This window comes from Typopeltis vanoorti, chromosome 20 (genome assembly GCF_054136105.1).
Source record: "Typopeltis vanoorti isolate ZY-2024b chromosome 20, IOZ_Tvanoo_1.0, whole genome shotgun sequence".
In the NCBI taxonomy this organism is placed as follows: domain Eukaryota; kingdom Metazoa; phylum Arthropoda; class Arachnida; order Uropygi; family Thelyphonidae; genus Typopeltis; species Typopeltis vanoorti.
Genome location: NC_143568.1, coordinates 46,803,796 through 46,829,175, shown reverse-complemented (window position 1 = coordinate 46,829,175; position 25,380 = coordinate 46,803,796). Strand labels below are relative to the sequence as shown.

Below are 25,380 nucleotides of genomic sequence, written 5' to 3'. Positions count from 1 at the left end.
GATAATAATTCGTCATTTGGAACAGATGGGATGTCATCACATGTACTAAAGGCATGCTCAGCCAAATTGGGTAGGCCCTTCACACTTTTGTATAATTTGAGTCTTAGCTCAGGAAACATCCCACAGGAATGGAAAGAATGTATGATAATCTCATTGCACAAGGGGTGGTGCAAAGACCGATGTGTCTGACTATCAACCTATCGATATTTCTGGAATAATTGTAAAGATTTTAGAGAAGTTGGCAAGAACTAACATACATAAATGGGTGGAAAACAAGTGGAAAGAATTTTGCAAAGAACATCATGGGTTTACTAAAGGGCGATCATGTTTGAGCAATTGCTCATTTCATAATGTTATGGCTGTGTTGAGTAAAAGGAATGGATACACTATAATGCTGTTGGACTTTGCTAAGGCTTTTGAATTAACTAGAGAATATGGGATTGGAATATAAACTGTTGGCCTGGATAATTGGGTAGCTGACTGACAGATATCAACATGGTGTACCCCAGGGATCAGGCCTTGGACCATTCTTCTTTAATTTGTACATAAATGATATTGGAAAAGAGCTGACAGGAGATCTTCATTTGTTTCCTGATGATGCAAAGATAGGTAGGGCAATCAGTTGAATAGGTTGGAAGTATGGTTGAATGACAATGGCTGTCATTTCAATGTTTGGCATGATGCGACATCTACAGCATATTATATTGGTGAGATTATGCTTGGAGTAACTGACGAGACTAGAGATCTTGGAGTTATGGTGAATTGAATAGAGAGTTGAAGTTCTCTATTGCAATTCTGAAATGAACATTGATGTGTAAGAATATGGGAATCATTTTGCCTCTTTATAAGGCCTTGATACAATTGCACTTGACTACAGTGTGCTGATTTGGTCTCTGGGTTCCAAAGTGATAAAGAAGCTGCGAAAAGGCTGCAGAGAAGAAGTAGAAAAATAATGGGATTATGGAATGTCTGTTACAAGGATATATTGAGAGTATGTGGAATAACAGACACTGGTAGACAAAAGAAAGGAGTGATGTGATAGAAGTCTGTAAATGTTTGAGGAAGCTTTATAGGGTATCGGTTGATAAAATTTTATTGTATAGAAAGTGGAGAGAGGACACTGGAGCATTAATGTAAGTTAAGGTTGTGTGCGGTTAAGAAAGGTGGTAAAAACTGGATTTTTCCCTCTTTTTTTTTCAGTCATGAGGGAGTGGTATAGCATGCCTGTTGTAGTATTGAGTGCTTGTGTGAATGAGTTTAAGAAAAAGTATGACAGCTGGTATTGGTGAAGTATAGCCTCCCTTGAGTTCTTGATTCACTGGAGGTCTGATAATTTTTCAAGTTCTAGTATAGGACAATCTGTCCTCGAAAATTCATTACTTTTTGGCAAAAATCAGACTTTGCAGCCTGTTGACATTGTGGTAGTTTTGATATCACTTTATTGATAAATGTGGCATTAACTGAAACTCTTGAGTACTAGTTATCTTAACTACTTCTTTTTTTTTTTTTTTAAGTGATTTCCTGACATGCAAATAGGAGGCACAGCCATTCAAAGTTCCCTTTCCAACCATCTTGGCCAACTCTGTTCTCTTCCATTCTTCCTTTTTGATTCCACCCTGGGGATGATATTTTTATAATATGGTCACATCCAAAGAAAGTACCGATTGCCTTCTTAGAGCATGTCAGTAACCTTAATCCCTTACTCCAGTTCACCCCAAAAAAAGAAACTTAGTCTTTCTAGACATCGTGTTCTGTTCCAGGAATGGAAAACGGTTCTGGTTATTGCAAATCAACCTTTTAATGATATGGTTAGCAGAATTTGACTCATCATCCAGCTCCCTTCCATTTATCCTGTTCATTAGATTTCTCTGTCTGTTTCTCCACTTCTTCCTAACAACAAGAACTAAGCACTATTAAATCAATCATGCAATTAAATGTGTTTAACTCCTGAAGGATTCAGTACTACTCATACATTCCAGCCCCCTGTAATTCCAATTTTGAACGTGGATTCTCATCTCCTACATCTCCAGCATTGCTTAACCAGTCACGAGACTCCTGAAAAAATAGTCATACTCCTGCATTTTTTCCTATCAACAAAACATACATTCTTACCAACCAACAATGATAAACTTCAAGAACCCCAATATTACTTCGACTACTAGAAATTGAATAAGTCTTGTCTCACTCAGTAGAGAGTCAACAGGAAATGTTGAATCCTTTGGCACACTTAATCCATTGAAGTTGGTCTGAATATGGATGTTTTTTTAATTCATTTCATTGACTCAGTCTAAATAATTCTCTCCTTACCAAAATTTGGATGTAATCAAAGATTATTACCATTATGTATTTATTATTTAGTTTCACACAATATGTCATATGTCAGCTCTTGATGCAAATGTGACATCTTGTTGCAGGTTTTAACTTTAGAATTTTCATTTTGCATCACCCAGATTTAGATTCAATCTAAAATGTCTGCCTATTATATTTTAAGATAATTTCATATTATCAATAAATCTCTTTCTTGTGCATACATGTCTCTTGTAATTCGTATACTTGAATCATACATACATATGTATGAACTAGTCCACATATATGTACTGAAGATTTGGCAACATCTTGTTATGGACTTAATATAAAAGGGATTAAAAAAATGGCAGAAAAGAATTAATAGGAAGAATGAATAGTTTGTAACTTGAGCATTAATGCTGTGTGTGTGTGTGGAGATTAGTATAATTGTCAGAGATGTTGTATCTATTAAATATACAAGCCACATTTAAACAGTGCATTTATAATAATTGTTGCAGTTAGCCATGGTTTTGCATAATGCTTAATCTTCATGTTGCTAATTTTTCAAGGTTCGGGAAAGTGATCCTACAGATTCATATAGAGAAAAAGTGGTTCAGTTGTTAGATGACTTCAAAATATCAGGAGTGAATGGTACACGTATCCTTTTTAATGTTTCATATTATAAATTTTAAGATATTAACAAAATGTCTTAAAAATGATGTAGAATTGGTAAAAATCAACACCACCTCTTAATTTTCTTCATTTTTGGAATTGTTTTTCTTTAATTATGTTATTGCTAAATAGTATTACAGATATTCAGAAATAACACTAAGAAGACCAAATTACTCTTTTTCCATAAAATTAAAATGTAAGATCACATTAATATACACTTCATAAGTTTTCTTATGAATAAAAATTACTTGGTTAATCTAAATGCTATGATCTTTAAGCTCAATGGCCTATCTTGGCCAAGTTACTTTTTCTTATGAAGAAAAATTACTAAATGCTGTGATAAAGGCAGGCTTAATTAATTAATCCCATCTAATATTTCTCTAGGCTGTCAGTTGTAGATAGTCTCTGTCCAGTTTTGCTGGGGGGAGATGGGATCTGCAACTGCTGTAAGACCAGCTAACTTACTTTCAGATGAATCGAATCTTTATCAATTTCTTTACTGAGAATTATTCCAGGGTAAAGATATGCACAATACTCTCTAATACAGAGACTTAGCCTCTTCTTTACCAAGACCGTATTGCGTGGCGAAGAGTCGCATCCTTCCAGAGGTGCCCCCATTTTCACGGAACAGTGCGGATCTAGACTGGAAAGTCCAAAAATATTCCAGAGGAAGGCAATGGCAAAGAACAGAGAGCTTCCACAAGTAGAACTAGTTTTTATGATGTGTCCAGGTCAAACCCAGAAGGAAGTTTGGTCACAGATGTTGCTGGTTGGAAAAGGGAGGCTCCCTGTTTCACAAGAAATCACAGGATTGGAACTTGGAATTTTAGAAGTATGAACCAAGGTAAGCTGGAAATAATAAAGATGGAAATGGAGTGCAAGAAGCTGGATATATTGGGAATAAGTGAACTTAGATGGACAGGAATGGGCCATTTTCAGTCAGGGGACTATGTGATGTATTACTCAGGACATGAGACAAGTCATAAAAATGGAGTATCTTTCTTACTCAGTAAAAAAGATGGCTAGGCATATATTAGATTATAATCCAGTGAGTGACAGAATAATTTTTCTTGGAGTTGAGTGGACATCCAATAAATATGACCATCATTCAGGTTTATGCACCCACTACAGAGGCACCAGAAGAAGACATTGAAGAATTTTATGGCAAATTACAAGAAGTGATAGATGCAACACCAAAGTGCGATTTATGGCTACTTATCAGAGATTGGAATGCAAAAGTGGGAGAGACTGAGGAACAAGGAATAACACGTCATTTTGGTTTAGGTATTCGTAACACTGCAGGGAAGAGACTAGTTCAGTTTTGTGCAGAGAATTCTTTCTTTGTTACTAACACCTGCTTTAAACAGCACAAAAGAAGATTATACACACGGATATCACCTGATAGACAATACAATAATCAAATTGACTATATACTTGGACAAAGAAGATGGAGAAGTGCAATTCAGTCTGTCAGACTGTGGAACAGACCGTAAGTTATTAGTGGCTACGATACATGTGAAATTACTGAAACTGAAAACAACACGAATGTCGAACATATGTGATCTTGGAAACATACCAGCTGAATACAATATTAGTGTACAGAACGGATTCAACACACTCAATTTGTGTCAAAGAGATCCTCCGTAGTGGGTGCATAAACCTGAATGATGGTCATATTCATTGGATGTCCACTCACTTTGAGAGAAATGATTCTCTCACTCACTGGATTATAACCTGATATATACCTAGCCATCTTTTTCCTGAGTAAGAAAGATACTCCATTTTCACGACTTGTCTCATGTCCTGAGTAATACACCATATAGTCCCCTGACTGAAAATGGCCCATTCCTGTCCATCTAAGTTCACTTATTCCCAATATATCCAGCTTCTTGCGCTCCATTTCCATCTTTATTATTTCCAGCTTACCTTGGTTCATACTTCTAACATTCCAAGTTCTAATCCTGTGGTTTCTTGTGAAACAGGGAGCCTCTTCTTTCCAACCAGCAAAATCTGTCACCAAGCTTCTGGGTTTGATCTGGATACATCATAAAAACTAGTTCTACTTGTGGAAGCCGTCTGTTCTTCCCCAGTTGCATGTTGGATGCCTTCAGGCCCAGGGGTCTTACCATCCAACACCATATCGTAATTTCTCATTTTTGGCATGTTCATAGAATGTTCTTGACAAGGTATAGAGGTGGTTTGCATTGCCTTGAACTATGGGAAGAGATTAAAAATATAATTAAAACACAAGCAAAGAAGAATATTCTAACAGTTTGTAAGAAGTTTAAATGGCTGTCAGAAGATGCTGCTCGTCTGTGTTCACTGGGCATCTACAGATGCCGTATGGTCACTCCAATGCTCGATGATGTTCCACACTAGGCCTCGCCATGTAGTCCTGTTGTTTGCCCTTCTGGCAGCCTCAACTCTCTGAAGATCAGTCACTCCACCACACATGCCATCCATCCATCTCATTGATGGTCTACCCCTGCCTCTTTTTCCAGGAACTTTACCTTCTATTACTGTTCTGAGAAGTCCTCCTTCCATCCTTTCCATGTGTCCAAAATATTTTAACTTTCTTTCTGTCAATATCCTTAAGGAGCCTTAAAGTTCTACTAATCTTTTCTAACACCCAATCATTTGTACGCCTTTCAGTTTATGATATCCTCATAAACTGAAAGGCCTTACAGCCTTCTGTAACACCACATCTCAAAAGCAGATATCTGTTAATTATCTGACTTCTTTAGGTTCCATGTCTCGCATCCATAAGTTGCTGTTGGAAAAACAACTGCATCCAAAATCCTCAACTTTGTTCCCATGGAGATAGATCCATCCTTCCAGATTTTAGACAGGTCTCTGACTGTTGTTTTAGCCATTTATAACCTTTTTCTGACATCTTCTGAACAGCAATTCTTCACATTAATAATGGATCCCAGGTATTCAAACTTGCTGACTTCCTCAATTCTTTCGCCATTAAGATACATTTGTGTCTCAAGAGCTTCTCTGTTTGTTTTTCCTTTCAGAACCATGATCTTTGTCTTGCTAGAATTGAGTTGAAGTCCTCTGTTATTACTGATCTTGTTAACTTTGTCAAGAATTAGTCCTAGTTCTTCCATGTCATTACAAAGGAGTACTGTATCATCAGCGTACCTCAGATTACTGATCAATCTACCTCCTATCGTAATTCCTGTCTTGATCTCATCCACTGCTTCACGCATGATGTCCTCTGCATATATACTAAACAAGTGAGGAGAAAGTAAACATCCTTGTCTAACTCCTTTTCCAACTTGAAGCCAGTCAGTCAATCCAACACCTGTTCTTACTGTGGCTTCTTATACAAGTTAGCTATCAACCTGATAGTGTGTTAAGGAAAACCCATTCTTTTCATTACTTCCCACAGTTTCACATGCTCAACACAGTCAAAAGCTTTAGAGTAGTCTAAGAAACACATTACTAGAGGGAGTCTGAATTCTTTATATTTTTCTATGATCTGTCTAAGGCAAAGGATCTGATCTCTGGTGCCCCTACCTTTCCGAAAACCTGCTTATTCCTCGGGCATCTCTGCCTCAACTTTGGCCTCAATCCTATTTAGCATGATCTTTAATAAAATTTTGCTTGCATGAGATATCAAACTAATAGTTCTATAATTCTTGCATGCCTTCATATCACCTTTCTTGTGTAGTGGTATGAAAACTGACTTCTTCCAGTCTCTAGGCCATGATCCTGTCTCCAATATCCTTGTAATCAATCTATGAAACACTCTTATCCCTCCATCTCCTGTGGCCTTAACTCTGCTGGGATTTCATCTGCACCTGGGACCTTATTGCAGTTGAGCTGCTTAACTGCTCTTTCAACTTCATGCCTAAGTGGAGGAGGTTCCAAATCAAAATTTTTTTGGTGGGAGGACTCCACATTTTCTTTATCCACTCTGCTGTACAGTTCCTCACAGTATTCTTTCCATCTGTTTTTGATTTCCAACTCTTCTGTTAGTAATGATCCATTTCTGTCTTTGATGACATTCAATTTAGGCTTGAACTTGTGCTTTAAGTCATGAACTAAATAAAACATCCTTTTATAATTATGCCTTCTCATCTGGAACTCTATTTCTTCACATTTATTAGTATAGAACTTTTCCTTATCCTGCTTGATGGCTCTTCTGATTTCTCTATGTATTCTTCGGTCTCTTTGTTTTTCCAACCGCCTTCTTTTGATTAGTTCCCATGTTGAATCTGATATCCATGGGTCTCTTGGTTTTCTTATTGGGCTGAGATACGTCTTCACTGTATCCTGTATTATCATCTTGACTCTTTCCCAAAGCATTTCTGGTGAGATTTCCTCATTGGTCTCCAAAAAATCATCCAGCCGAGTTTGTTTCTTCTGTGAATCCACTAGGAATTACTCTAACATCCAATCTAGTGGAATGTGCCTGACCTGGAAGTTTTCGGAGTCTTAGTCTTACTTTTGCTCTTACCAGCTGATGGTCTGTACCACAATCTGCTCCAGGACAAGTATGCACATCAGAGATGCTTGTCTTCCACCGCTGGAGAGCCAGGATGTAATCAATCTGGTGCCTTGACCTATCAATGTTGGATGTCCAAGTATAGGTCCGTAATGGATGTTTCTGGAAGCAGGTATTGGTAATAACTAATCTGTTAGCACGGGCGCAAATTCCAACATTGAATCTGATATCCATGGGTCTCTTGGTTTTCTTATTGGGCTGAGATATGTCTTCGCTGTATCCTGTATTATCATCTTGACTCTTTTCCAAAGCATTTCTGGTGAGATTTCCTCATTGGTCTCCAAAAAATCATCCAGCCGAGTGTTTGGTTCTTCTGTGAATCCACTAGGAATTACTCTAACATCCAATCTAGTGGAATGTGCCTGACCTGAAAGTTTTCGGAGTCTTAGTCTTACTTTGGCTCTTACCAGCTGATGGTCTGTACCACAATCTGCTCCAGGACAAGTATGCACATCAGAGATGCTTGTCTTCCACCGCTGGAGAGCCAGGATGTAATCAATCTGGTGCCTTGACCTATCAATGTTGGATGTCCAAGTATAGGTCCGTAATGGATGTTTCTGGAAGCAGGTATTGGTAATAACTAATCTGTTAACACGGGCGCAAATTCCAAGAATCTTTCACCATGGGTGTTACGTTCACCCAGACCAAACATGCCACAATCTGGACTGACTCATGCTCTTTCCCACTTTTGCATTTAAGTCTCCAAGATGTACAGTATGTCTCTCCTTGGTAGGCAGTCCAAAACAGTTTGTAAGTTTTCATAGAATTCTTCACTCTCTTCTTCAGGCCTATCCGTGTGGAGTGCATAAACTACCACAACTGATACGTTAGTAGGCTGAGCCTTAAGTCTAATGTAGAGTATCCTATCATTAATGGGGTTATAACCAAGAAGGCTTCTTGCGTGAGTTGTCTTCAGTATCACAGCTACCCCATAATGTTTTGAGTCACCACCTGAATAAATAACTAGCTTACCATCCTGTCTTTTGAAGTGACCTTCTCCATTCCATCTGGTCTCTGTAATTCCCAAGATGTTAATTTTATACCTATCCATCTCTTTACAGACAATCTCAAGAGTACCCATCTGTAAACCCCAGACATTCCATGTACCTATGTAAAATTCCTTTCTAAGATTAATCTTATACATTCTGTGTTGCTCATTCATGGTATCACTGACTTTTGCCATTTTGTTGGATCCTACTTCTCAATTTATACTTTGGATCAAATATAAGTTATTACGATGTTCTTAACTAGTTGATAGGTTGCAAGTTGATTTCTAATTCAAATATAAAGAAAATTTATATTTATAGACTGCGCCACTCTATATCTGAATTAGTTCAAGAATTGAAGATAAATCAACTCGCAACTATCTCTCCTTTTAGATGTTAATATTATATATACTGGCCGAGTATATTTGACTTACTTAATTTACCTGCTTTGGTTCGATATATTTTATGAATGGTGCAGTAAAAGAGATTCAGGCAAAATACAACTTTAGGTTAACAAAAACGAACATTTAATTTTAGAATCGCAAATTATACATTTAAGATCAAAACACTAAATAAGTTAATATAAACACTTCAGCCTTTCTGATAATACTATCATACAAATTCAGACAATGTAAATCTGTTATCTCTAATACAGTCTTCTCACAGTTCCTCAAGTTCCAAATACAATAAAATTGCAGCAACACCTCTTCACAAACAAACACTTTTAATTTTACACTTCAGTGAATTCTTACCAATAGCTACTGTTAATATAATGAAATTCTAGGATGAAACTCGCACACTTCTCTGTATAGAAATATTAATGGTTGGAATAATCTTACCGATAATCTTTTTTCTTCACCTACTTATACGTAAACACTTTTTATAACTGTAAATACTTAAACAGTATACGGCACTCATTAAAATAATTCCTCAAAGCAATAACTGAATTAATCATTGGTCACAATACACATAACAAACGTTGTTGCATAAAGTACTACTGATCACTCATGAAATAAGGCAACACACAATAATTCCTTAACTTGAGGTTTTATATGCACAGTTCACTCTTCTGGCATTCACTTAATTTTACAGCCTCTACTATTCTCTAGTTACTCGATGCTTTATTTCAAGATTCTGTGTGTCCTTGACAGGTCAGCCCTGAAATTGAATCTCAACTCAAAAATCGCTAGTCTAATTAATAGTCTCTCAGCTGATTTCCATAGCTATAATTGTTATTCTACAACTTATTAGCTAACTGCTTCTCGACTAGTAGACTTTATTAGCTGCTTGAGTGACTTGCTGACTCGCTATTATCGCACTGTGATTCCCGAATGCTCAGATTCCAACCTAATGCCAATCCTCTCCTTTCTCTCTCTCTCTCTCTCTCTCTCTCTCTTAATTCATCTAATCTCCCCTTAATTCATTTATAATTTCAGCATTCATCGCTTATATATCTGTTCTTCCCCTTTAAACTGCTCAGGAAAGGAGGAAAATGAAGGCCACAGGAAATTTGCAGGAAGTATGGCATTTGAATGCAGAGTTTCAATGACAAGCCAGAAGAGGTGAGAAAAAATACTTTAACCTGGAATGCCAACAAATAGAAGATCAAAACGAAATCTTTTCTAAAAGATCAGAGAACTAACAGGGAAGTTTAGCCAAGGTGACAATATTGAAAAGTAAACACAAAGGATATCTTACAGAAGCTGCAGACATCAAAGAAAGATGGAAAGAGTATATGGAAGCCCATTACAGAAAGGACTCCAAAATTACTGAGAAATTTGAAGAGCAGGATTATACACAGGAGCCAGTACCACTGGAGAGTGAAGTGAGGTGGGCACTGCAACAGCTATCCAGTAAGAAGGCACCAGGAGGAGATGGAATATCTATTGAGCCGCTCAAATCTCTGGGAGAAGAGGCAGTTAAAATTTTAACAGCTCTGTCAGCGAATTTGGATCACAACTAAATGTTCTAGGGAATGGAAAAAATCAGTTTATATTACTTTATTGAAGAAAAACAATGCAAGAGAGTGCGAAAATGACAGAACTATAGCACTGATTTCTCATGCAAGTAAAGTCTTACTTAAGATCATTCAGAAAAGACTGGAACCATTCATGAAGAGAGAAATGCCAGATGAACAGGCAGGAGTTTGAAAAGGCAGAGGAACAAGAGATCAAATCGCCAATGTGAGATGGATAATAGAAAGAGCACAGGAATATCAAAAGAATGTCGACCTTTGTTTCCTTGACTATAGTAAGGCTTTTAACTCTGTAGATCATGTGAAACTGGAATGTGTTAAGAACAATGGGAGTACCAGAGCATTTCATTATCCTCCTGAGGTATCTTTATTATGAACAAGAAGCTACTGTCCGAATAAATCTTGGAGAAACTGAGTATTTCACAATAGGTAAAGGGGTGCGACAAGGATGTATTTTATCTCCATACCTGTTTAACTTGTACAGCGAATACATTTTAAGAATGGCAGGGCTGGAAGAGTCTTCAGTTGGAATTAAAATTGATGGAAGAAATATTAATAATTTGCAGTATGCACCTTGCTAGCAGAATGCAAAGAGGATTTGGAGGAACTTATTATGAAAGTTAAAGAAGAAAGTGCTAAATGTGGTCTTAAACTTAACCTCAAAAAGACAAAAGTTATGGCAACATGTGAACTTAATGATTTTGAAGTAGATGGGGAGAAAATGGAAGCAGTTAAGAATTTTGTGCTCCTAGGATCCTGAATTGATCAAGATGGTTATTGTACTGAAGAAGTTAGAAGAAGATAATTACTCGGAAAGAAAGCAATGACAAATTTAAGCAAGATCTTTAAAGATATTAGCCTCACAACAAAAATAAGAATCGTGAAAGCAATGGTATTACCTGTGGTACTGTATGGATGTGAAAGTTGGACCCTGAGAAAGAGTGAAAGAAGGAAGATGGATGCATTTGAATTATGGGTTTGTAGATGCTTACTAAGAATACCATGGACTGCAAAGCAAACCAATAAATCAGTGATAGACAGAATAAAGCCAGATTGTTTCCTCGAAGCCATGATCATCGAGCAAAAATTGTCATACTTCAGACGTATTATGCGAGCAAATGACAGTCTGGAGAAGATGATGCTTGCTAAAGTTAATGGAAGCAGGAAAAGAGGAAGACCAAGAATTAAATGGATGGATGGAGTTAAAGAAGCAACTGGAATGTGCTTGGAAATTCTGAAAGATATGGCCAGGGACAGATCTGAATGGAGAATGTATGTTCATAGAATCACCAGAGTCAAAAATGATTCAATGGAACATAACAACAACGATATGTAGTCTGCAGACCTAAAACTAATATTGTTATTTCCTAATTTATTTTACAGACACCATGGATTTGAGGGTAGTATGGATCCTCTGAAATGGAGGGGAGGAAATATCTGAAATCACGTGCTTTTCATTCTGTTTCTCATACTTTGAAATGAACAGGTTTCTTCTGGAACATTAATTTTTATTCATAAGAAAGTTTGTTTTTGTCTATAATATTAATGGTTTTTGTCTATGCACAGAGCTAAAATCCATATGGGTAATATTCTGTAATGGAAGATTGCATGAATGAAGAGATGTAAATTCACCCAATTTTTTTTTGGTCTGGTGGGCTAATTATAACAGGACTAATTAATTTAGCCCCGTTATATAAAGTTTATACTTCCATATTTAATTAATTTAGCCCTGTTATATAAAGTTTTAATACTTCCATACTGTTGAAGGGGAGGTGACTTGATTAATTTATCTACTGGATATATTCATAAAGTGTGTGTGGCTATTCATAACTATATTTTAAGGAAATTACAATATAGATTAATATTAACTGAAATAAATTTAATTAACATCCCTACTGGCCGAGGTTGATAAATTGTGAGACCGAATTGCACTTCTTATCCATGATTCAATAGGTGTTACAGATTCGTATCCAGATTTAGTTGGATGTCTATAGATGATCTTGCCGGTTGGGGGGAGGGTAATACTTCCAGTATTTCAACAGAGTCACATTACCATCATCAGGGAACAAAATATGATGAGATATGCATGGAGACACTAGACTAAGTAATGAAGATGAAGCATGTTGACTCAGAATAGGCATGAAGTCCTAAATAGTATCCCTTAGTGAGCTAAATTCATCCTTGGCTGTTGGGCTTGAAGGATGAAGGCTTCCCAAATTTCTAGCCATTTCATGCAACCAAATTTGTTGAGGTTAAGACAGAAGCAGATTCAGGGAAAACTTTCATATTTATATTTGCTGCGATAAAGTGGCTTTCTTCCAGGTGTCCAAAGCATGGTCAGCAAGTCCTGAGTAGCTGTAGTGATGGAAATAGATATTAGTCCGTATGTTCAGAAATTCTGATGTTGGCTGTTCTGCCTGTTTAGCCATAGTAGGATAATTTACAACTACAAGGGATTCGATAAACACCTGGCAGGTCAAGTTAGTGTGACCTGACCTTAATAAGGTTGCATCTTTTTGAGATTTTTGTTAGTTTTTCAGATGTTCCTTAGATATATGGAATAGGGATAGCTTTGGTGTAGTCTCTGTCCTGGAGAGGGTCTGTGGGTTTGGGGTTTAATATTTTTTGGATATGGTAGGAATTGTAGCTATTAGCTGAGAAGTCTTTGTGAAAGTGGTCAAGTTCAGTGGAGAGGGCACCATTAACTGGACTAATTAATTTGCCCTCTTATATAAAGTTTTAATACTTCCATACTGTTGAGAGGGGGGGGGGTGACTTTATGAATGTATCTACTGGATACATTCATAAAGTGTGTGTGTTTTGTAAACAGAGAATGCTAGGGGTCCATCAGCCTGACATGTAATTAAAAGTAGGAAGGGAAGACTATTGTCGTTTTCTTTTTCTACTGTGAACTGGATCCTGGGATATTGATGGTTTAGGTTTGTTAAAAATATGTTGAGAGCATCTAGGCCATGCAGCCAAATGGAGAACACACATCATCAACAAAGTGCAGGCAAACTGTGGGTCAGCATTTCGAGCTTGGGATATTACAGAATGACCCAAGGTGGGGCAGGGGGCTAGAATAAGAACCTCAACTCCTAGCCCTGTTAAATCTTCCAAAGCTCCAAAAAGAAAAGTGCATATCTGTCACTTTTTATATCTGCTGAAGTATGTTTCTTGGAGAAACAAAAACCTGATTTTAAAGCATAGCCTAAGTTTCCATACACTTCTTGTTTAACTGTCCTGTGGAATCCTCATACACTTAATGATGCAATGCAGAAGATGACATGATTAGTGAAGAGTCACTGGTAGGTCTTTAACTTCTAGATTTTGAATGAACCTGATGAGGTCTTCAATATGTGAAGGAGTATTTTTGTAGCCTGCTTCTTGTAAATTTTTTTCCCCAGTTTTTTACAGTTTGCTTGCCATTATTTCAGTTTCATGTCTATTGTTCTTGATTTGGAAGCTAGTTATTTTCTTTTCATGTACATGATAATCATACTGGGCAAGCTTTGCATCAGTAAACTTTATTTTTTTTTAATTGCATCTCTCTCTCTCTCTCTTTCTCATATATATATATATATATATATATATATATATATATATATATATGTAGAAAGTATTTTTACCTTGGGTATAAATATATGTTAAAGATACCAAGCAAATTTAAACCTGGTTTTACTCCATTTCCCAAGTAAGCAAACAGACTAAAAGTCAAGTTTGCAGGCGCAAACTTGACTTTTAGTCTGTTTGCTTACTTGGGAAATGGAGTAAAACCAGGTTTAAATTTGCTTGGTATCTTTAACATATATATATATATATACATACAGGATGGTTCAAAATTTCATGTATAAACTTTATGGGGAGGTAGAGAACATCAAAATCGACCATATTCACATAAGAAAGCATGACTGGAAATGCCACCCAAAAGTAATAGGTGGCGCTATTCGGCAGCGCTCCAGGTGAGCAATTGGGGGCTTCCTCATTCAAGCTTTCGACATCGTACAAAGAACATGCGCCATTTTACGAACGCTGAGATGGCAGACATGCATCTCGTTTACGGGTTAGCTGACTGTAATGGACAAGCCACTGTACGAATGTATCTCGAAAGGTGCCCAAACAGACGTGTACCGCATCACCAAATGTTTGCGCATTTGCATCAGAATTTGTGTGACTATGGATCATTGTGGGATTGCAGGCACATTATAGTGGGCGGCCACGATAGACGCAAAATCCCTCCATGGAAGAGGTGTTGCATGTGATGGACAATAATCCAGAGACAAGCACACATGCCATTGCCTCTGCTATAGGAGTATCTCGATTCATTGTATTGCGTGTTTTGCACTCTGAGTCCTTACATCCATTTCATTTCAATGGGTCCAGTTACTGATGACCGAAGATTATCCTCGACGTATGGATTTCGCACAGTGGTTTCTTCAGAAAAGTGCTGTAGACCCGGATTTTCCAACTTGTGTTTTGTTCACAGATGAAGCTTCATTTACCCACGAAGGGGTCTTCAATCACCACAGTGCTCATGTGTGGGCCCACGAGAACCCCCACGCTGTGCGATCACATGCTGCTCAACAACACTTTGCCATTAATGTATGGACAGGTATCATCGCTGACTGTTTAGTTGGCCATACCTGTTACCACCCTGACTGGACTCCCAGAAGTATTGGACCTTTCTGGAAAAAGTTCTGCCGATTTACTGAACAATGACTGTGTGTTGGCAGATGTGGTTCCAACACGATGGGGGCTCCAGCCCATTTTGGCATTTCTGTGCATCAGTATTTGGACAGGTCCTTTGGGGCTCGATGAATTGGGCGTGGTAGACCCATCACATGGCCCTCAAGCTCACCTAATTTATCGAGCATTGATTTCTTTCTGTGGGGGACCCTTAAAGCCATGGTGTAAGAAACGCATGTTGCTTCTGACATGGACCTTGTGATAAGAATCGGCATCAGCGCTGCTAATATCCGGGAAACTCCAGGTATTTTTGAAAATGTACAGCAATCAATGCGTTGTTGGCGTCAGGCATTCATCACTGCTAATGGTCGTAACTTTGAGCACTTCATGTGAAAAACCATATCATGTATTCAATTACTATTGAACTTTTCAGTTATGCCTAATAAAGTTTTTTTACACTACTTACTGCCTTGTGTTATTTCTGTATCTTTGTGTCCCTGTTAGTACCTTCCAGTAGTTTCCGGTCATGCTTTCTTATGTGAATATGGTTGATGTTGATGTTCTCTACCTTCCCTCAAAGTTTGTACGTGGAAATTTGAACCACCCTGTCTATATATCAACACCAGATGGTTAATCACAGTCTATAAACTCTTGTAAGCCTAAGGAGTCTTCATTTGATGATCTAAAACATTTTCCATCTTTTCATTTTTTATAATTTCTTCTCCTTTTATGTTCTTTTTTTTTTAGTTCATGCTTTAATTTTTTTTATTAATTCATCTTTTTTTTTTGTGATGATCTTCTCTGGATATGAAGTTTTTTTAGATATCCTGCTTGCTTTTCTGTTTCTACTCCAATTTCTTCTTGTATAACAGTTTAATATATTCGCATTTGGTCTTGTATCTGTTCAGTTGTTATACTAGATTCATTATTGTTAATTTCAGTTGTTCTATATTTGAGTGGGAAAGTGTTTCCTGCAGTTCTTGGCTAATTCTGGTGATTTTACCAAGTATAGTTTGAATTAGTACATTTGTTTGAAAGCATCCATTTTATTAGATTGAATTGGAAGATCCAGGAACTCTTCTTTATGCCTCTGATGTATATACTGTACTAATTGGCTCTTTATACTAATTCATACTATTAGTACAGTATAATATACTGTACTAATTGGATGTTCAGAACTTTTGCATTTCTGATAGGGTTCAAGACTAATTTGCGATATATCCGAATTTAGCTTTGGGGCAGTTGCTACCCAAGTGGTCATATGAATCACAATGCAGGCACTGCCTCTGCACTGTGAGATAGTTCATCATAACTTGAGTTGTACTAATGTTGACAATTTGGTAGGAGCGTTTTCACATACATTGTGAAAATGACAACACCAGAAAACTAGTTCAGATCTTCGCCTGATACACCTTTTCATATGTTACTGATTTTATCACATTTCAAGAATGTCTGGATAAAAATTTCATTACTGTTTTTTTCTATATATTCCATTGGATATCTCTTGATTTTTACTGTTTTGTGCTGGCTTTCTACCATTACAGGAATTATTGCACCATCTTGGCATATAAAACCCTACAGTAATCTCTGGTTTCCACATCTTTGACTATAATTAAATATTTCTCTCTACCATGTAGTGTGAAAGAATAAATCTTTTTAGCTCCTGCTATCTCTTTTAAAACCTTAATCGCTTGTCTTGCTTCTTGACATCTAGATTTCTAGAGTTTGCACTCTTGGAAGAATTTGTACCATTGTCTGGGGGGGGGGGGACTTAAATCTCTGTGTTTAATTATAAGAGAAACCTTTTAGTCATAAAACTGAAAATAAAATAATCCCATGCGCTATAGAAATAATTATACATCACCACCAGCAAATACTGTAGCTAAACTATTATAAAATGCAACTGTGATATGGCCAAAAGTAATCCCATAAAGCAGATATTAACTGCACTACCAGCAGTCTTAATGTTCATTTCAATAATTCAGAATAATTCAATGGTAGAAAGGGGTGGAACCACCGCTAGCACCAGTAAAATGAGATTAAAATATCAAAGTAAACAAGGTGGAAAAAAAACAACTGAAGTCTTGCTGAAATTCTAAGGTGAAAAAGTAAAGGGATGTTCATGATAGGCCTAAAGTAGTTAGCGTAGGGTACAAGAGAGCCAGATAGTATTAGGAGAAAGAAATGACAGATAGATAGTATGAGAGAGAAAGAAAAAGGCTTCAGCTCTTTTATATCATCATATAGCCAAAGGCTATTATTTTTCCCTTTTAGCTTGTTTCATTAGATGAACAACCAAAAGACATATAGAAACTAAAGCACAAAGGTAACTGATACCCAAGTAGTTAGCCTTATCTGAGTTAACCGAATTGAGTTGGCCTTCTCTGCTTGGGATTGCTTTCCAGTCATCCCTACAATTGACCATAAGACCACATTGAACTAAGAGGATGGAATCATTTGAAAAATCTCTTATAGTAAAAATAGCTAGAATTTTATCTCCCCCTGGTAAATATTGCATGATGAGGGTGGTCTACACCACCACCAAGCCAAAAATTTGATATCTCCAAGAATGCTTCTCTCTAAATACAAAAATTGTCTGACTGAACAAGAAAAAACTTCCACAATACAATATTGTAAAGCATTTGTATGTCATATTCTGGTTTTCAAATCTGTTTCTTCCTAACCTTCCATGAATGGTATTTTAATTCATTAATTATAAAAATCAAAATTCTCTTCCCATTGCTGGTGGCAGGTACTGGAGAGAAGAAGAAGAAAAAGAAAGAAAAAAAAAACTGTTGTAAGTAACACAATGCCCAACATATTACATAATCTGTTCCAAATACACAGGGAAAGAAGGCAGCTGTAGATAGCATGCATGTTCTACTCTGTCTCCATTCGATAACAGATCTCACAGATTTGATCTCCGATGTTAAAAGTACCCCCATTTGATAATATTGACTGAAAGGCAACCATATGCACTCCAAGCAAAATCCCTCCTGTTAGGGTATCCTTGGAACTTGAGTAAGTTATGAAATAAAGCGTTGATTTTAGTGTGGAAGTTCATGGTAAAGAGGTTTAAGATTTCTTTATAACAAATTTTACTCTTATTAATGGAAATAATGTCAATGCCAAAATGTTATAGCAATCTTAGAGCTAAGCACAGAATGTTGTAGTATTCAGGAGCAATCTCAGCTTTTGGACTCTTATAATCGTTTACTCCAAATGGGGGAAGATGAAAACCCAAGTAGTACCAGAGAAGGTCTGCAACATTTTATGGATTTTTAAAGCTGTATTGCTTAAATTGCAGAATTTTAAGACTGGAAGCCCAAAGCCTCCATTCTTCTTTGATAGTTGAAGAAATTCCTTTTTAACTTCTTGGTATTGGCTGGATCAAAAAAATTACACAGGTTTACTACATAATTGCTTTTCTTCAGCTTTTGTAATGTCTGTAATATTTATTATGTACAGGAATATTATGATTTTAAGTACTGTGGCTTTAGAAGAAAAGGAAATGGCCTAATTTTCCAGTCTTCTAAGGTTTCAATGTTTTTGTATATATGTTCTTGAACTGGTAATATTGGGTAAGTGGAGAAGGGAATTCCAAGTATAGTGAGGGGTTCTCTCTCTTAGCATCACTCCAAAAGGAATGCCTCCAAGATCCCACTTTTCAAAACTTAATTTTGCCTTGTCTGCATTAGCAGTTAATCACTGATCTTTCTGAATTTTGGAAAAATTCAGCAAGATCAGTGATTCTGTTATTCCTCACAGCACATGTATTGTCGACTTCCTGCAAAGGTTCAGGAACCAATGCAAAGAGTAATGGACTAAGAAGGCAAGATTGCTTGAGTCCTTCTTGAATGTTGACAAGGTCTGATAAGAAACAGTTAACTAGGAGGTGGGTAGTTGAATTGGCATTAGGCTCCTTTAATAACAGATGGCAGCTTTTTACCTGCACCAATTTGCTGGAGGATGTGTAACAGAAAGGGATGCTGGACATTATCAAATGCTTGAGTAAGTCTGCTGATAGCACTGCTGTTGGCTACTTTTCATATTAACTAGGCAGAGTAGATCACATAGCAGAAACAGATTAATTCTACTGCTTAGCCTGGAATTCAGTACACCTGTGTGCTTTTAGTTTTGCATCTCATTTCTACTTTGAGGCCTGTTATTGATAATGTGGAAAAATATCTTGTAGTTAGTATTATATAGAGAAATAGGTCTCTAGTTGCTGATTAAGGTATGATCTCTATTAAGTTTTGGAATATGAGGATGGTATGGTTTGCCACAAATTCACTTTGTATGTTTCCTGATGAGAGAAAAGAATTAAACAATATAACTAGAATGGGAAGAATGAAATTCCAGGCCTTGCAGTAAAGTTCTATCCCTAGACCATCAGGTCTTGTGGATTTTCTTGTCTGGCATTCTTTGTAGGCTGTGGTAACTAACTTCAGATACTGTAATGGTCTGTCAAGCTCATCTTTGATATGATCAGGAAAGCTGTTAATGTTCTAAGTGTTATAATTTTCTGCAGTACTATTATTTTCAAACAGATTTTTATAATGCTTTTTAAAGGAGTTAAGGCTGTCTTGAGTGGTGTACATGTCTTCACCATCAATGCAGACTGGAGTGATAGTCCTTTCTTCATGAAATTTATTGAATTGTCTATTGAAGAATGCCGCTGAAGGAATCTGAGTGCTGCTGTATTCTTCTTTTAAAATTTCTTTCTTCTACTTGCCAAAATTCTGCAGCGTCATCAGTGGGAGTGAGACTTAGAATGATATGAAAATTGAATTAATGCAGAAGTCATATATTGTCTATATACAAGTGGCTAAAAGGTGTATCACGTTATCATCAAAATATCTTCGATCAGAAATAGTCTAGACAACTTTATCATTTGGTTACAAGGTAAATTATACTTTCCAAGCAATTTTGAGGGGGAAGGGGCTGAAAAAGTTTTGATAACAATTAGAACAAAAATGACTGGTTTGTGTAACAAGGGAAAGACTTTTTCTCAGTGGATTTCAAATGATGCAGCAGCATTGTAACAAGGGTATAACACTTTATGGGGAAAAATTAGAATAATGCTTAAGTTACATGTTTCTACCTCGATTCATTCATGGTGATTATCACATCTTCTCAGCACACCCTCGAGAAATCCACTTGTCACTGGCAAGTAATCAGAAACAAGTGGCAAGTGAATTTTCAGCACTTGTTTTGAATGCATTTAAAATATATTATTTTCTTTTTGAACATCTCATTCCAGCGAATTTATTTAAGAAGTTTTACTTCCAACTATCTGGAAATATAACTTCTGGATCCGAAATTCTTAATTCAAACACTACTACAGTGTTCCTTTTCAAAGAATCTCAAAAACACGTGAAAATTTAGATACTACCTTTCCCTAAAAGTCATAATGCAAAGCAGCAAAGATTCTGGGGAGAGGGGGAAACATGCCATATCTTTCCCCAACAGCTGTCCTGTCACAATTGCTATAACATACAACTGATAACTTTTAAACTTTTTTTTTTTTTAATATGGAAAGACTTGATACATATCCACTATAGAGTTCCAAATTCCCCACCCTCATTCCTTTCACATGTGTTTCTCACTCTACATATGTTCCAGTGGCATACTCTCAGATTTGTCATCATACATTCATTTGTCATGAAAAAAGAAATATAAGCCACAATTGTGTTATTGTTACAGCACTTTACTGGAAAACAGTAAATCTTGCACACTTGAAGCAAAAGAAGTACTGTATATTATTGCGTATAATGCGAAAAATTTATGGTAAAAAAATACTACTTAAAGTTAGGGGTTCACATTATATGTGGATCCTAAAAAATATAACATCTTATTAGACTTGCACACATAATATATACTACCTAATGCCTGTGCAACCAAATCTACTTGACCTACTCGCATTCGGCAACCGAGCGCACATCGTATCTGCGCATAAAGCTACTTGCATTACTGGCTTTATGCGCAGCTACGATGCACGCTCGGTTGCCGAATGATAGAGCACAGTTAGGTATATCGGTTTAACCACAGTTCATTTTAAATATTATTCGTTAAACAAACCTAGCCCGAAAATGAGCCAACAGAAACATAAACGTTCATCTTTTGAAGCAGGATTTAAATTGCATGTTGTGCAGTTTGCAGAAGAACATAATAACAGTGTTGCTATGAGATAATTGTGTAGCAGAGAGTAATATTAGACTTTGGCGTAAGCAAAAAGACAGTCTTGAAAAAATCCCCAAAACGAAACGTGCCTGTCATGGAGACGTAGCATCCTTTCCAGAACTCGAAGAAGAGCTAAATGAATGGATTTTGACGCAACGACAAGATGGCATTATAGTAACAAGAAATGCAATTCGTTTTCGAGCCCTACAACTCAATGGTAAATTCAAGGACACACCAGGTATTTCGTCTTTTCTTGCTTCACCTGGGTGGTGTAACAGATTTTGGTGCAACACATTACGACACCGAACAAAAAATTGCGCAGAAGTTACCAAAGCAGCTTGAAGAAAAAGTGCAGTCCTTCCATAAATTTATCATAAAATTACGGGAGTGTCACGGATATGAACTTTCCCAAATTGGCAATATGGATGAGACGCCCATGTACTTTGATATGCCTGGGAATCGAACAGTAAACTCAGTTGGTGAAAAGGCTGTCTTCATAAAAACAACGGGACATGAAAAAACACATTTTACCGTTGTTTTATCATGGATGGCAGATGTAACCAAATTAAAGCTGACAGTGATATTTAAAAGAAAGAAAATTCCGAAGCATATGAAATTTCCACCAGGTGTAATTGTTTGTGCCAATCAGAAAGGTTGGATGGATGAAGGTGTACAATTGTGGCTGGATCAAGTATGAAACATACATCCAGGTAGCTTGTTGCGTCAACAAAGCATGCTAGTCTGGGATATGTTCCAAGCGCATTTAACGGAGGCAAGCAAAGAGAAAGCACGTGAGCTATGTACAGGCCTAGCAGTCATACCGGGTGGTCTAACTTCCGTTTTGCAGTTGCTTGAATAAGCCATTTAATGATCACTTACGTGAAAAATGGAGGGTATGGATGTCATCTGGTTTGGTGAAGATGACAAAGGGTGGGAATTTTCAGAAGCCTGAGATCACCCTAGTCACCAGCTGGGTTAAAGAAGCATGGGATTCGATACCATCTGAAATGATTCAATGCTCATTTCTTAAATGTGGAATAAGTAATTCAATGGATGGATCCGAAGATCACGTCATATATGAAAGCAAGGATGACACACAACAAAATGGAGAGCATGAAGACGATAACTGTTACACTGATGATGAATTTACCCTACAGATGAATTTATAAATGAAATGTTTGACTCAAAAGATGAAGAATTCAAAGGATTTTGACATTTTGTTTTAAAATAGATATTTCTTTCATTAATTTGTATTGTATTATTTATAATGTTATGGAACAAGATTAACAGATTGCATTATACGTGGGCATGACATTTTAGGGCTAGTTTTCAAACAAAATTTCTAGTTCGCATTATACGTGATAATATATGGTAAGTTTTTCATATTGTGAATACACTTAAATTAATTAGTCACATTTCCAATAAATAAGTTTTATAATCAAATCAATGCATTTATTTATAACCTTACACATGTATAGTGTGCACATATGTAATAGACAATCTGTTATAATTTTTAAAAAAAAATTGATTGTTATTCTCACAATAATATTATTATTATTATTATTACCTGAGAATTCCAGAGATTCAATGACACATGCCCAAACCAGCTCTCATACCTTTCCTTAAATTCATTCACACTAGATGCACTCACTACCTTTAATGGCAAACTATTCCACTCACTGCTCTGTGAAAGAAATACCTCTATCTTACCCCTTTCTTGACTGCGAACAAACAACTTCCATGGAGTTCCCTGTGTTCTCTTCCCACCTTCTATGTAATGAAAAATTTCATCCTGTAACACCTATTCAGAAGTTTATAGACTTCTATCATATAACATCACCCCATCTTTCTACTGTTAACCACAGTCTGTAATCCACAAGCTCACAATCTGCCCTCAAAATCTAAATCCCATAATCCAGATATGATCTTTGTAAATCTTCTTTGCACCCTTTCTATAGCTTCTTTATTCCCTTGGAACCTGAGAAATCAAATCTGTGCAATAATTCAAGTGTGGTCTTATCAATACCTTATAAAGAGGCAAAATGACTTCCTTATCTTTACATTTTAAGGTTCGCTTCAACAGTGCAGTTATCTTCCGAGTTGTATTTGCAACTTTTGCCATGTGACTTTTCAATTTCAAATTCTTATCCACCATTATGCCACGATCCATAACCTCATCAGTTTCTTTTAGCATAACCCTGCAGATATAATATGCTGTTGGAAATATCATCATGCCAAGGTGCAAAACTTTACACTTCCTAACATTAAATTTAAAGCCATTTTCCTTTGCTCAAATTTCCAGCCTATTCAAATAATTTTGTATGTGTGCTTGGTATATCAACAGCATCCCTGATTACCTTTCGTATCTTTGCATCATTGGCAAACAGTTGCACATCTCCTGTTCAACCTTTCCTAATGTCATTAATGTATAAATTGAACAACAGTGCCCAAATACTGAATCCTGAGGTACACCACTGGTCACCTTAAATCTGGCAGATTCACACCCACCTTATACCACTTTTTTGATATGTCTGTCAACCATCCACACTAATGCAAGTCAAGAGTTTATATTCCAATCCCATATTCTCCAGTTTATACAACAGCCTTTCGTTTGGTATCCTGTTAATGCCTTAGCAAAACCCAACATTATCATCATGTATCCATTCCCTTTATCCAAATTGGCTGGAACATAGTTATAAAATATGAGCAAATTTATTGCTGAAACATGACCTTCCTTTAATAAATTCATGCTGCACCTTGCAGAGTATAGCTTGTTTGTCTACCCATTTCTGTATGAGAGCTCTTACTAACTTTTCTAAATTCTTCACTACCACACCAGAGATACTGACAGGTTGGTAGTTAGGCATCAATTTTTGCACCACCCTTTCCATTGGAACTATCATGTTCCTTCCATTCCTCTAGTATCATTCCTGAGCTGAGATTCAGTTATACGAACGTGCCAAAGGCCTAGAAAAATTCGTTTCAGCATTCCTTCTGCAAACATGTTGTTTTTCCATCTCTCCTATTGACAAATTGTTCTCTAGGTTATGCAACAGCTCTTCAACCTCCTTTTCCTGCACCTCTAACTCATCATCCAATATAGTAGCAGCACTTTGCACAATGTGACATACACTTTGTTGATATATCTTAGCAAAGTGAGCACTGTTAATTGAACAATCTCAATAGCTTCTGACAATAGCTAGAGACACTGATTCTATCTGCATTCAGTTAAAGTTTTTATTCTACATTCATTGTTTCTTTTGCTTATGGCATAACGATAAAATTCTTTTTAAATTGGCTTTAGCCTGCATAGCCAAATTCTTTTCATACCCCAATTTAGCTTTTTGCACAATACTCATTACTTTTCGGTCCTGTGCCTTTATATATTTCATATCTTGTCTCACTCTTATTCTCACGATATTCTTTCCACATTATCTTCTTGCAGATCTCTTGCTTAATAAGGTTGCATATCCATTTCACTCCCAACCTATTTATTCTTGAAATTCTAGGGCTACATTTAGATACCACCTCATTTAAGTACTTTTTCAAAGATTCCCATGCATTGCTGACATTTTTCCCATCAGTAACTGATACCATTGAACTAAAGATGGTATTCTCCTAAGTTGATCATAATTTCCAGCTTTGTAGTTCAGCATGTAACCTGTTCTAATGGGAACATCCATATATTTACATACTTCCCAAGTAAGCATGGCATGATCACTATTACCAACTGGTAGTAAAATAGTCATGTTCTTAACAGAGACCCTTCTGACACTATGAACAAATCTGATACTCTGACCTCAAGTTCCTTGTTTCACATGTTGTTTGAGAAAGTTGTCTCACAACAATTCAATAAATTCCTCTTCATTCTTATCATGAGATTTCTACCCAATCAATGTTTTGGATAATTAAAGTTGCCCATAATGATTACCATTTTAGTACCTATAAAGCTAAAATAGCAATGCATTTGTTTTTCCCCTGCAGCTGAGTCACTAGGTCTGTAGCAACACCCAATTATATATTTCAGTAACAAAAGAAACTGGTAATTATAAACAGAAAAGTTAAAATTGACACAA

At 36.6% G+C, this 25,380-nt stretch overlaps 1 protein-coding gene across 2 annotated transcripts in view; it reads left to right on the top strand.

The window, feature by feature from the left end:
- LOC150095409 (SRSF protein kinase 3-like) overlaps nucleotides 1-25,380 on the top strand; it is a 429,406-nt gene that overhangs the window by 93,886 nt on the left and 310,140 nt on the right. For both annotated transcript variants that reach the window (XM_090410594.1, XM_090410593.1), the window contains exon 6: nucleotides 2,856-2,943. In XM_090410594.1, the coding sequence (XP_090266720.1) occupies nucleotides 2,856-2,943 (88 nt within the window). The remainder of the gene's footprint in view (nucleotides 1-2,855; nucleotides 2,944-25,380) is intronic.